Source organism: Muntiacus reevesi, chromosome 15 (assembly GCF_963930625.1).
Source record: "Muntiacus reevesi chromosome 15, mMunRee1.1, whole genome shotgun sequence".
Taxonomy (NCBI): domain Eukaryota; kingdom Metazoa; phylum Chordata; class Mammalia; order Artiodactyla; family Cervidae; genus Muntiacus; species Muntiacus reevesi.
In genome coordinates this window covers 65,181,481-65,194,338 of record NC_089263.1, presented here as the reverse complement: position 1 = coordinate 65,194,338, position 12,858 = coordinate 65,181,481, and the positions used below count along the sequence as shown (strand labels likewise).

At 55.4% G+C, this 12,858-nt stretch overlaps 1 protein-coding gene across 2 annotated transcripts; it reads right to left on the bottom strand.

The window, feature by feature from the left end:
- Positions 1-907: 907 nt before the first annotated feature.
- SIVA1 (SIVA1 apoptosis inducing factor) lies at positions 908-5,104 on the bottom strand. Of its 2 annotated transcripts, XM_065906442.1 has the most exons (5): positions 4,923-5,104; positions 2,760-2,954; positions 2,280-2,436; positions 1,932-2,088; positions 908-1,095 (listed from the first exon to the last, which is right to left on the bottom strand). In XM_065906442.1, exons 1-5 carry the CDS (start codon positions 5,038-5,040, stop codon positions 940-942), a joined length of 783 nt encoding a protein of 260 aa, XP_065762514.1. In that variant the 5' UTR covers positions 5,041-5,104; the 3' UTR covers positions 908-939. The 2 variants fall into 2 exon arrangements, with proteins under 2 accessions (XP_065762514.1, XP_065762515.1); XM_065906443.1 differs by lacking the exon at positions 2,280-2,436 and having other exon boundaries at positions 4,923-5,100.
- Positions 5,105-12,858: the final 7,754 nt, after the last annotated feature.

Below are 12,858 nucleotides of genomic sequence, written 5' to 3'. Positions count from 1 at the left end.
CTTAGCCCTTGCCCCCAGATGGACGCGTGTTCCTCTGTCCTCTCGTGGACGGCATTGCTGTCAACACGGTGCACAGGCTTGCTTCCCTGCAGGGTGTCTGCCACAGGCGGGAGCACTGGGTCACTGCGGCGCTGTCCCGAAGCCGCCCCGCCTGCTGTCCACGGCCGCGCACGGGGCTCCATGTCCCCGCGGGCACCCTAATGGGGGCGAGGTCGCTCCTCCCGACGGTGACCTGTGTCCCCAACGATGAGCCATGCCAAGCCTCTCTTCCCCTGCTCGCCGGGGTCACGGTCTGCAGGTGGACGCGGGGACGGAGGTGACCCCTGAGGAGGACGGCCGACCGCCGACCAGGGCCTTATGCCGTGCTCCCGGGGCTGAGCCAGGCAGCCCCTGAGTGTTCTCAGCTCAGAAGACTCGGGACTCACTTGTGACCCCCTCTCTTAGACCTAAGGCCTCCTCGAAGCCCTCCGCCTCCCTGCTGCCGGGGTCCCAGGCTCTGCCCATGGGGGAAAACCTTGCCCTGGCCCAGCCCCCTAAGGACCGCGGTCACTTGACCCTCCAGCTGGCCAGCGGCCCGGCTGCCCGCCCCAGCGCACCTCCCGGCTCCGCCAGGTCCTCCGGGGAGCCAGGCTGACCGCCCACGGGCTCCTCTTGGCACACAGTGCTGCGGGGGTCTGTGTGTGGGAACCGGCCCGCCTGTCCGCTGCCTCCCTCAGGCCCCACCCCCGGCGAGAACCCACCCTCCTGGGCAGGGGCGGGCGGGTCCCCCAGGCCCAGGCCCCGAGACGGCAGCGTGTCCGGTGGCCTTTCAGGGACGTTCTGTGACCCGGCCCACCCCCGAGCGGCAGCAGAGCTCAGTGGAGTGGGCGGGTCACAGGCCCCAGGAGCTGGCAAGTGAGTCCTCTCGTCCAAATATAAAGCATTTATTGTCTTCGGTCGTCAGGAGCACAAAATACAAAAGAGAAAAAGCACCCTGCCCCGGTTCCTCAGTCGAGATGGCAGGGCGGTCCCAGTGGGGCGGCGGTTCGGCGGGCTCAGGCCTCGAACACGGCGCACCCGGAGCATAGCACTCTCTCGTGAAGGTCGCCTCCGCAGCTGAGACCGGGCAGGGGAGGAGCTGCGTTAGGGCTGAGTCCCGTGAGCTGCCTACCGCCCGGCCCAGATGGAGACAGTCACGAGGGGGTCCCGCCCCCCGGGCGGCCGAGCCCCCACGGCCAGCCCCCCGGAGATGGACGTCCCCGAGGGGGGCGGCTGGGGCAAGGCCGGAGTGCGGAGCCCGCTGACGAGGGGCGGCCCGAGGAGACCCCCTCAGCCCCCAGCCCCCAGGGGACATCCACCTGCAGGGCGTGATGGTGAATGTCTGGAGCCCTCGCTGGAGTGGCCCCGCCAGCCTCGGAGCCCCGGGGCGCAGCTCAGGCCTCACAGGGGCCTGACGCCCCGGGCAGCCCCCAACTGTGCGGCAGGTGGACTGGCCCCGGACGGCTCCAGCGAGGCAGGGAAGAGGCAAACAGGAGACCGCCCTGGGAAGGAGCTGAAGGGCTGGGAGGCGGCAGCTGCCCCAGGTGGGCGCCACAGAGTCGGGCTGTGGCTGATCCCAGGCCTGGCTCTCAGCAGCGACCCAGCCCACAGCCCCACCGGAGCCGGGGGCTGAGGGATCACCAGGCGCGGGCAGGATGCCCGCTGCCAGGGCCATGCTGCAGCTCGGAGGCCCAAGGCCCGGCCTCCAGGGGGCCCTGGAGTGAGTCAGCTGTTCATCACACAGGGCAGGGCGCCCGGCCCGTCACGGCCACGAGATGCAGGCAGGTGAGCGGTGGGCTCTGAGTGTGTTTGGGGACCAGGCAGTTGGGGGAGGCGAGAGGACCAGGAGGCCCTGCCCCAGGGCCCGCACTCACACACCCCGGGGAGGCCCCCCCCCCCCGCCCCGCACTCACTCCACGTGGGCGCACAGGGCGCAGGCCACGGCTCCGCAGCTGCAGCAGGTGCGCACGCAGCGCGCACACAGGGCCCGCTCGCACTGGCCGCACGCCGCCTTCCCGTCCACGGCCCGCACGCACGACGAGCAGGCTCCCGACGCCGCCCCAGCCGGGTCTGTGCGGAAGAAACAGCAGTCAGCCCAATGGTGACCGGGAGGCCTGGGACCGGGGGCCTCCCCTCACCCCCCGGAGGACAGCGGGCCACCCTCCTCCAGCGCTTGACCCACCACTAGTCACCCTATGCGGAAGCACGGCGCTTGGACCAGTTCACCGGGGGATATCCCAGCTGGCTTCCCTGAGGCCCACCTGCAACTCTCAGCACCCAGAGGTCGGGAGCCTGGGCCAGCTCTTCCCCTGACCACCTGCAGCAGAACTCGCCAGGCCTTCAACCCCTGGTGCGTCTCATAGCTGGGTTTCAAAGTGTGGTCCCCGTGTCCTGGCTTAACACAGGGGCTCCTGGGCCCTGGGGGGTGGGAGTTTTTAACCAGTGATGCACGTGACAGTCTGAGGCTACAGCACACTGCAGAGTGATTTGGATGAGAGCTACAGGTGGAAAGCAGGCAGGACACCCACGAGGGTCACCCAGAGGGGTGTCTGCTCCTTTCGATCCAACGGTTAGAGCTGTCCACAGCTCCCACACGTCAGAGGTGGCAGAGCCTCCTGCAGTGGGAGCCTCCAGGCATCTGCCCCGCTCTTGGCATCAGACTCCAGCCCAGGAGGAAGAGCCCCCGCCCCATCCTGTCTGCAGCAGAGACCTGGGAAGCGCCTGTTGTAGGCCTTACTCACCAGCCTCGGAGGCCTGTGCTCGACTCCGGGTCAGCCGGCCGTCGGGCCCAATCAGCATCTGCCCGCGCGCAGCCCGAGGGGCTTCTGTGGGGCCGGGCCTCGGGGACTCTGGCATGTGGACGATGGCGCAGCCTTCCTCCCACGCAGGGTCCATGCAGGCCTGGGCCCCACGGAAGAGGAGCTGCGTGGTCTTCTCTGGGGAGGACAAGCATTGCCCGCTTACCCCCCTGTGGTGTGGAAGCCCCTGCGGGGCTGCCTGTCCCCAGAACCGTGTGTGCTGAGCCCTCCTCTGAGCAGTCTTCCAGCCACCCGGAACCAAGCTGCTCCTGTCGAGGCTGCCCTCCTGCCCGGGCTCAGCAGGCACCTCCTCCAGCCAGGTTCTGCACCCTGCAACCCCATCTGGGCTCCCCGTCCTGTCACTCTGCTCATTTTTCACAACGTGTGGCCTCACCTCCTCCCCAGAACCCACAGGCAGGCCTCCTTCGACAGAGGAAGCTCTGCGCTGTGGATCACCAACTAAAGCACAGCAAGAGGCTCAGAGCTGAGCCTGCAACCTTTCGGCTGCTGCAGAGCTCCTGGCAAGGTACCCCAGAACTTTCCAGACCTCTGTGGGGCCCGGACATCTCCCTACCCCTGAGCAGCAGCTTTCTATCAGGGTACTACGGGCTTTCACAAGGTCAAATGCTAGGCGCCAGCCCCAGGATTGCTCTGTGGTTGTCTGCCCTGTCCCAACAGAGCCAGGGTGGAGAGCTTAGAAGCTGCTGGCGCTGGGTGATATCGACAGAAACACATGGCTGATAACTCAACTGAAGTGATGACAGCATGCCACACCCAGCTCCTCCTCCTCCAGTCTCCCCATTCATAACAGGATGGGACTGGGGGGGGGGGGGCGGGAGGGCAGGTCATGTGGTGAGGCTAACCCTTGTCTTCAAGGGCCTGTGGCTAGTTCAACATAAAGAGGCCAAAGTTAGAGACTTGGAAACATTACACATTAGTTCACACGGGCCTCACGATGTCCTGCCTGTCTCAGAGAATGTCCAGGGAGCCTAGCACTCCCTCCCCGACAGGCTCTGCATGGGACAAGCTCTGCAAGTGCTCCAGGACATCGTGGTCAAGAGCTAGATTGACTTGTGTGTGTGTATGTTAGTTGCTCAGTCGTGTCTGACTCTGCGACCCCATGGACTGTAGCCCACCAGGCTCCTCTGTTCATGGGATTCTCCAGGCAAGAATACTGGAGTGGGTTGCCATGCCCTCCTCCTGGGGATCTTCCCCACCCAGGGATCGAAACCAGGTTTCCCTCATTGCAGGAGGATTCTTTACTGTCTGAGCCACCAGGGAACCCCTTTCTTCTTTCTGTTTGCAGTGTTTCCGTTTTTGGAATGTCCTGAGAGAGGAACAATTGCAGTTTGGCCCAAGTACCCTAGGCTTCACTCATTTACATTACCTGCTAACCCCTCCAAAGTGATGATCGGTATTATCAATGCACTCAAAAATGTGCATGAGGAAGCCAGAAGGGAAGGCTTAGGTCAGCACCCTCACATCTCTCCAACCGGACAGTCCAGCCGCGCTGAGCCGGACAGCACACTCCAGCTGCCCGGTTTTTGCACAGGCTGTTCCCTCTGCCACGAACTTCCTTCCTTTCCCTGTCTGCCTGCCTAACCCCGCAGGAGCTGGCTTTGACTTTGTTCCTCCAGAAGACCTGAGGGCCTGCAGGGGTCTTTCGGTGACCCGTGCCTGCCCCTCAGGAGAATCTTCCTTCGACCGGCCCCCCAGCAAACCGGGAGGCAGGGTCTCCCGCAGAGACACCGCCTGGCAAGGAGGGCGCGCTCCACACAAGCCTCTCGGGTTATATGGGGTTCCTCTGCCGGCTTTCCCACCGGGACGAGTCCCGGGAAGCGAGACCCGGAGGCCTCTCGCTGGGCTGGTCAGATCAGAGCGGGCTCCTGTGAGTCCAGTATTCCCGCAGGACCGAGCCCCGACTCGGCCCCACGCAGAAGCCGTCCGTTTCGGGAGGTGGGGAAGGGGCAGGTCGTGGACGCGGGAGCATTCACGCCGTCCTACTTGCCGCTCCTAAGCCCGGTCAGGCGGCGGGCAACACGGGCCCCGGCTCCAGGGGGCGCGGTCGGCGGGGAACCCCGCCCAGCCCCGCTTCGCCGCACTCACCGAAAATCTCTCGCGTGAGGCGCTCGGCGCACACGCCGCGACTCAGCTCTCTCTGGCCGACACGCACTTTGAGCTGCAGCGGGGCCGCATCCGCGAAGGGGCAGCCCCGCTTGGGCATGGCCGCGGCCCGGAGCGGCTCCGCTCGGCCGCCGCGCCTCTCTTGCCCGTGACGTCACAGCCGCGCGCCAACCCGGCGCGGAGCGGGGGCGGGACTAGTACGCGGCGCGAAGTGGGATAGGCCCAGAGCGAGGGCGGGGGCGGGTCTCTTGCTCTGGGAGGTGGGACTCAGAGGCGCGGGAAAGTCCGGGGAGAGGTCAAGGGTCAGAGCGGGCGCGCCACGGGCAGGGATACGGGACGGCGGAGTGGTGCGAAAGCGCCGCGGGATAGGCCGGGGACGACGTGGGGGCGGGACTCGTGAGACACGCGGCCCGTGATAGGCCGGAGGCGACATGGGGGAGGGACTCGTCTGAGGGGGCGAGGACTCATATGAGGCGGCGCGAGAAAGGCGAGCGTGTTGGCTGTTTCTTTGGTCCGTAAACAACTCTTTTCTTTTCTTTTTTTTAAATTTATTCATATTTTTAATGGAAGGATAATTACTCTACGGAATTTTGTTGTTTTCTGTCAAACATCAACATGAATCAGCTATAGGTATAACTCTAGAAACTCATTATATTTCTTCCTTTAAATCACCAATGGTCTGAGGAGGATTCACCTTTTCGTATTTCTTTATTTTTAACACCAGAAACATTTTGTTTCGGGGTATAGCTGCTCAACAACGTTGTGGTAGTCTCAGGTGAGTAGGAAAGGGACTCAGCCATACCTAGACACGTGTCCCTTCTCCCCCAACGCCCCCTCCCGTCCAGGCTGGTACAGTGTTGAGCAGAGTTCCATGTGCTAACTTTTCTTTATTTCTTGATTTGGAGGAACGTCTCGCCTTCACAAGTGGAGAGTGCCTTGCCCTGGGCCGTTCTGGGCCCTGCTGCGTCATTTGGAGCAGGTCTGAGGCAATGTTGGGTTCTGACCGAGCAGTGAGACTCCGGCCCCACCCAGGCTTCTTCGCGCTGCCTGCCTGCCTGCCTGCCGGCCCAGGGGCCATCCAGAATGTTCCTCGGTAGCCTGGATTTCTGGTGACAAAGCCGAGGGCCTCAGGCTACAGGACACGCCCCATATGAGGCGCGTCACAGCCCTGGACACTGACCCCTTCTAGAACGAATAGGGGCGAGGCCGCCTGTGGTCCAGCTGCCCCTTCCCGCCTGGCCTGATGGGTCTGGAAGACCAGGTCGGGAGGGGGCTTTGGCAGCGTTTTCCCTGTCGTGTGGCTGTCGTGTGGTACTATTCCTGTTAGCCGTCTGCAGTAACTGTGACTGAAGAGACGCTTGATTGGTTTTATCCTAGAAATAGACGAAATTCCCAGGAATATTGTTTTTAATCTTACAGATCTTAGGAATTTTAAAAAGTTTCTTTGGGCTCAGATTTGAAACTGCCTTAGACTCTTTTCAGTCACAGTAAATATTCAATAGATGCAAAACATTGTGATTAAAAGAATCTTGATAGCTCTTCTATTTCAACTTAATTTTAAGAAATATTTGTTGAGGGCCTGGTCAGTGTTGGATTCCTTTTCTAGAGGTGCTAGTAACAAAACTCTCAGATTGGGGGTGTAGACAATACACATTTCTTCTCTTTAGTTCTGGGAGTTGGAAGTCCCAGATTGAGGAGGGCAGAGCTGACTTCTCCTGAGGCCTCTTCCTCATCCCCTTCTCTAACAAGGACATCAGTCAGACTGGATTAAGAGGAAGCCACAAGACCTCTTGAAAACTTAATTACATCCTGGTTTCTCAAAAAGTTGAAAATAGGACTACCATGTGATCCAGCAATACCACTTTGGTGTATACAGAGGAATTGAAACCAGTATTGAAGTGCTGGGCCCCCATGCTCACTGCAGCACTTTTGCAATAGCCAAGACATGGAGATAACCTAAGTGTTCTTCTATGGATGAGTGAGTAAAGAAATGAGTGATATTTGGAATTACATGTAGTGAGATATTATTCAGCCATAAAAAAGGCCATCCTGCCAATTACAACAACATGGAAGAACCTGGAGGGTGTTTTGCCAATTAAGTCAGAGAAAGACAAATATAGTAGTGTATAATTGCACTTACATGTGGAGTTCAAAATCACCATAGAAGCAGCGTAGAATGGTGGTTGCCGGGCGCTGGCATTGGGGGAAATGGGGAGCTGATGGTCTGATGGTATAAACTTCTGGTTATAAGATGGAGAAGTTCCATGGTTCTAATAATGTACAGCACAGTGACTAGAGTTAACAAGTATTGTGTACTTGAAAGTTGCTAAAGGTAGATGCTAAATGTACTCACCATGACAAAAACAGCAAAATGGTAATTACATGATGTGAAGGATGTATTATCTCACCTTATCATGGTTTGCAATATGTATGTGTATGAAATCATGACATTGTACACCTTAATGTTATAAAAATTAAGAAACAGAAACCTCATTTAAAATGGAGTCAGAGGGACTTGCCTACTGGTCCAGTGGTTAAGATTCCAGGCTCTCAAAATAGGGGGCCTGGGTTTGATCCCTGGTTGGGGAACTAGATCCCACATGCAACCAAGAGTTCAAGCATGCTGCAACTAAGATCTCATGTGCTGCAACTAAGGCCCGGCACAGCCAGACAGATAAATCGATATTTAAATAAAATACAATGGAGTCACAGAGAATTCCCTGGTGGTCCAGGGGTCAGGGCTCTGCATTTTCACTGCTGAGGGTTGAGGGTTCAATCCCTGGCCATTCCACAAGTGGCATGGTCAAAGATTTAAAAAATAAATTGGAGTCAGGAGGCCAGAAGAGGGAGCAAGCACACCCGGTGTGTGTGCTGTATGCTCAGTCACTTCAGCCGTGTCCGACTCTTTTCTGTGGACTGTAGCCTGTCAGGCTCCTCTGTCCATGGGATTCTCCAGGCAAGAATACTGGAGTGGGTTGCCACGCCCTCCTCCAGGGGATCTTCCCGACCTAGGAATTAAATCCTATCTCTGGTGTCTCCTGCATTGCAGGCAGGTTCTTTACCTACTGAGCCACCTGGGAAGCCAAGCACACCCTGCCACACCACATTAACTGCAGACCCAATAGGAAGAGAGCACCTTGCCTTACTTCACTAATAGGAGGAGGAAGGAAGAACTTCTCCACTCCTGGCAACAAGCCAGCCAGTAAACGACCGCTTACATGCCAAAGTCTCAGTTTCCACCAATGGACTCTTTGCTTAGATGGGCCCCTCCTAATTACCCCTTCTCTATTAAAGAAGTGCCTCTTCTTTGTTCTCCCGACTTGCCTGTGGTTTGCCATAGATTGCATGTTCCAAATTGCAACTCTTGGCTGTTTCCAAATAAATCGATTTTGCTGGTCTCTTTTATTGTTGGTCAACAGTGTATAATTAAGGTGTGCATTATATGTGCCAATTTCTTGTTCTGTGTCAATTATATCTTGATATATGTTGGCTCATAGGAAAAGCAAGAGAATTCCAGAAAAAATCTATTTCTGCTTCACTGACTACACTAAAGCCTTTGACTCTGTGGATCACAACAAACTGGAAAATTCTTAAAGAGATGGGGATACCAGACCATCTTACCTGCCTCCTGAGAAACCTGTATGCAGGTCAGGAAGCAACAGTTAGAACTGGACATGGAACGACAGACTGCTTCCAAATAGGAAAAGGAGTACATCAAGGCTGTATATTGTCACCCTGCTTATTTAACTTATATACAGAGTTCAGTTCAGTTCAGTCACTCAGTCATGTCCAACTCTTTGCGACGCTATGGACTGCAGCACATCAGGCCTCCCTGTCCATCACCAACTCCTGGAGTTTCCTCAAACTCCTGTCCATTGAGTCAGTGACGCCATCCAACCATCTCATCCTCTGCTGTCCCCTTCTCTTTCCTCAATCTTTCCCAGCATCAGGGTCTTTTCTAATGAGTCAGTTCTCGCATCAGGTGGCCAAAGTATTGGAGTTTCAGCTTCAGCACCAATCCTTTCAATGAATATTCAGGTCTGATTTCCTTTAGGATGGACTGGTTGGATCTCCTTGCCGTCCAAGGGACTCTCAAGAGTCTTCTCCAACACCACAGTTCAAAAGCATCAATTCTTCAGCACTCAGCTTTCTTTATGGTCCAACTCTCACATCTATACATGACCACTGGAAAAACCATAGCTTTGACTAGACAGACCTTTGTTGGCAAAGTAATGTCTTTGCTTTTTTTTTTTTTTTTTCTTTGCTTTTTAAAGATGCTGTCTAGGTTGGTCATAACTTTTCTTCCAAGGAGCAGGTGCCTTTTAATTTCATGGCTGCAATCACAATCTGCAGTGATTTTGGAGCCCCCCAAAATAGTCTCTCACTGTTTCCACTCCCCATCTATTTGCTGTGAAGTGATGGGACCAGATGCCATGATCTTAGTTTTCTGAATATTGAGTTTTAAGCCAATTTTTTCACTCTCCTGTTTCACTGTCATCAAGAGGCTCTTTAGTAGAGTACATTATGTACTCTACGCAGAGTACATCATGTGAAATGCTGGGCTGGATGAATCACAAGCTGGAATTAAGATTGCCAGGAGAAATATCAACAACCTCAGATATGCAGATGACACCATCCTTATGGCAGAGATTGAAGAGGAACTAAAGAGCCTCTTGATGAAGGTTGAAGAGAAGAGTGAAAAAGGTGGCTTACCACTCAGCATTCAAAAAACTAAGATCATGGCATCTGATTCCATCACTTCATGGCAAACAGATGGGAAAAAATAGAAACAGTAGCAGATTTTATTTACTTGGACTCCAAAATCACAGCGGAAGGTGACTGCAGCCATGAAATTAAAAGATGCTTGCTCCTTGGAAGAAAAATTATGACCAACCTAGACAGTGTATTAAAAAGCAGAGACATCACTTTGCCGACAAAGTTCCATATAGTTAAAGCTATGGTTTTTCCAGTAGTCATGTATGGATGTGAGATTTGGACCATAAAGAGGCTGAGCACGAAAGAAGTGATGCCTTTCAACTTTGATGCTGGAGAAGACTCTTGAGAGTCCCTTGGAGATCAAATCATTCAATCCTAAAGGAAATCAACCCTGAAAATTCATTGAAAGGACTGATGCTGAAGCTGAAGCTCCAATAGTTTGGCCACCTGATGTGAAGCGCTGACTCATTGGAAAAGACCCTGATGCTGGGAAGATTGAGAGGAAGAGAAGGGGGTGACAGAAGATGAGATGGTTGGATGGCATCACTGACTCAATAGACATGAGTTTGCTTAAAGCCCAGGAGATGGTGAAGGACAGGGAAGCCTGGTGTGCTGAAATTCATGGGGTTGCAGAGTCAGACACAACTTAGCGACTGAACAAGAATAGCAATCACATGATTGATAATTCTTTTTAAGTCCTTACCTCCAAATACAGTCACAGTCTGAGGTGCTAGGAGTTGAGGTGTCCACATGTGAATTCCAGGGGGACACAAGCTGGCCCATAAGTGGCGCCATGCTCTGTGCCAGGCTCTCGGGGGTGGTGTTGGGCAGAGCCAACTGGGTCCCTGCCCTCTGGTGGGACAACTGTTACCAAAGGGAAAGTACAAGGGGCTATGGAAGCAGAGTAAGGAGACCTACCTTGCCCGGAAGACTGGCTGGCCGGAAACCAAACACAGGCGAAGCATCTGTGGAATGGCACAACTTGATCTTAGAAAGTCGGACTTTCTGGAATTGAATACACGTCAGATGAGGAAGGGACATGCGCTGTGTTTCCCCAGAAGTGCAGCAAAGCTCCCCTCCGACAAATGCAGAGGGGCAGGGCTGGCCGGAAATGTTTTCGCTAAAATATATTAATCACAGTTTCCCCGGGGTCCTAAAATTTTGAGTTACTTATCATCTCAGTTGTGTACCGTGGTTGCATTACTTTGCGTGACTGTTAGATTGGGAAATAGTTTACTGATAGTACAGCTGTGTGCACGAACGTCCCCTGGATGGTCCGCAGGTCCACCCGTTCCCATGGTGACCCGGCGCCCCGCCCCGCCCCGCAGGAGTGCTCGGTGCTCGGCATTCCACGCAGGGCGGGCTCGCTGTGCGCACGGCCCGTCGTGCCTGACTTCACCCTCAGCTGGCTGACTCGAGACCGTCCAGGGTCCCGCACCCCCCGTGGTCTCCTCCTGCTGTTGCTGAGTGTCTTCCGTGTGTAGATGGGCCACAGCTTTTGTTGACCTGTGGACAGGCACGTGGGCCGTGCGGGGTTTCGGCTCTGATGAAGGCAGCTGCTCTGAACATCCCCTTCTAAGGCTTTTTCTGGACATTCATGGGTCAGTCCCTAGGAGCGGAATGGCTCGGTGGTAGGGTAATGAACATTAACCTTCTGAGCAAAACGACAGCTTTCCAAAGGATCAAAAACACATTTTATCGAGCAACATCCTCAAATCACTTACTTGTCTTTTCCCTACATATTCAGTTGAGACCAGTGTAAGCTCCTCTATCCTGGGCGTCTGCTGTTGGCGCCAAGGAGAAGGGGCACCAGGTTATAATTGCTCAGACCCTCACAGCTCGTGATACTGAGAGAAGGCGGCTAACCTCACCCCCCACCCTCCCATCTCTGGACCACACAAGGGCGAGGATGCCGGTGCCAGGCAAGAATGACGTCCCCTCTAGTTTGGTGTCTTTTCTGTAAAACTTCTGCTGGTGCTCAGACATACTGCCTGGGGCTGCCTCCCCAAGATGTGGTCCAGAGCTGGAAGGAAAAAAACAACTTGTATTGGAGTGAAGGATTTAGCGGCAGCTTTCTAATCTAAGTTGCAGGCTGACCTTGCCGAGTCAGGAGTGCAGCTTTTTACACAGAACAAAGTGATTTCTGTTTCTTCTGAAAAATGCCTGCTCTGGTTGATTGCCCAGAGTGTGCACCCATCTGTTGTAGCAGGACGGGATGAGACGGTCATCTGGTCAGGAGAAGCACAGTCCCCGGGGGGAGGGAGGAGAGCTGGGGTCCACTTCCTCCTTCCCTGAGAGCTCACCCTGCCTCGGGGCTCTCTCCTTTCCTCCCCCTTGCTCTGTCATGAAGGGAAATAATTCTCGGGGAACGCCAAGGCCAGTTTCTCCTGGTGTTTCTCACTTCTGGCCCTGCTGCCTGAGGAGGCTGGTCCACGCATGTGCTCCTGCATTCGTTCAAATCACCAAAAGCCAGTCTCGGCCGCTTGGGAAAGCTCGCTAGTGTGTGTGAAGCCACACTCTCGGTATGTGGCCTGTTCACCTAATACCCTGTCACAAGAGACCGGGACTCCAGGGTGCGAGGCGGTGACACCGCGCCCTGCAGAACTTCCTGGGGCTGGCGGGGTCCATGGGAAGCAAGCCGGGTTGGCACCTGCCCAATGTCAGTGAACCCAGATGGCATCCTCAGCTCTAGAAAATGAGGATTTAGGCCTGGTGGACTCCGAGTCTCTCCAGATGTATAAGCCCTTCCCTCTCTGAAATGATACCAAAAGGCCAATTATTTTTCTAAACTGACCACACACTCTGAAGCATTGTTGAATGAGCCGAGTATGGCTTCCAGTTGAGCACAGACCACAGTAGGGTCTCTGCAGGTTCTGCCAGCTGAGAAGGGTCTTCTTCTCCCAGGGGACACAGGGTGGGGGCAGAGGGCATCCCACTGAAGGCAGGGGCTGCCGTGTGGGGAAGGGCTCTGGGATCTAGAGTCTGCGGAGACGTTCAGTTTTGGAAAACATGCTTCATGCCCGTGGTCTTCCTTCCCTGGGCTGCTCCCAATCTGTTGCCTGAGCAAACAAACGGCTTGGCTTCCTGACACTGAAAATGTGAGTCACCCAGGCTGCTGATGCTGGCGAGCGGTGCCTTTCAGCAGTTAGAAGTCGAAGCAACAATGACGAAGTCAGAAAAAAACCTGCACTGATCACTGCTG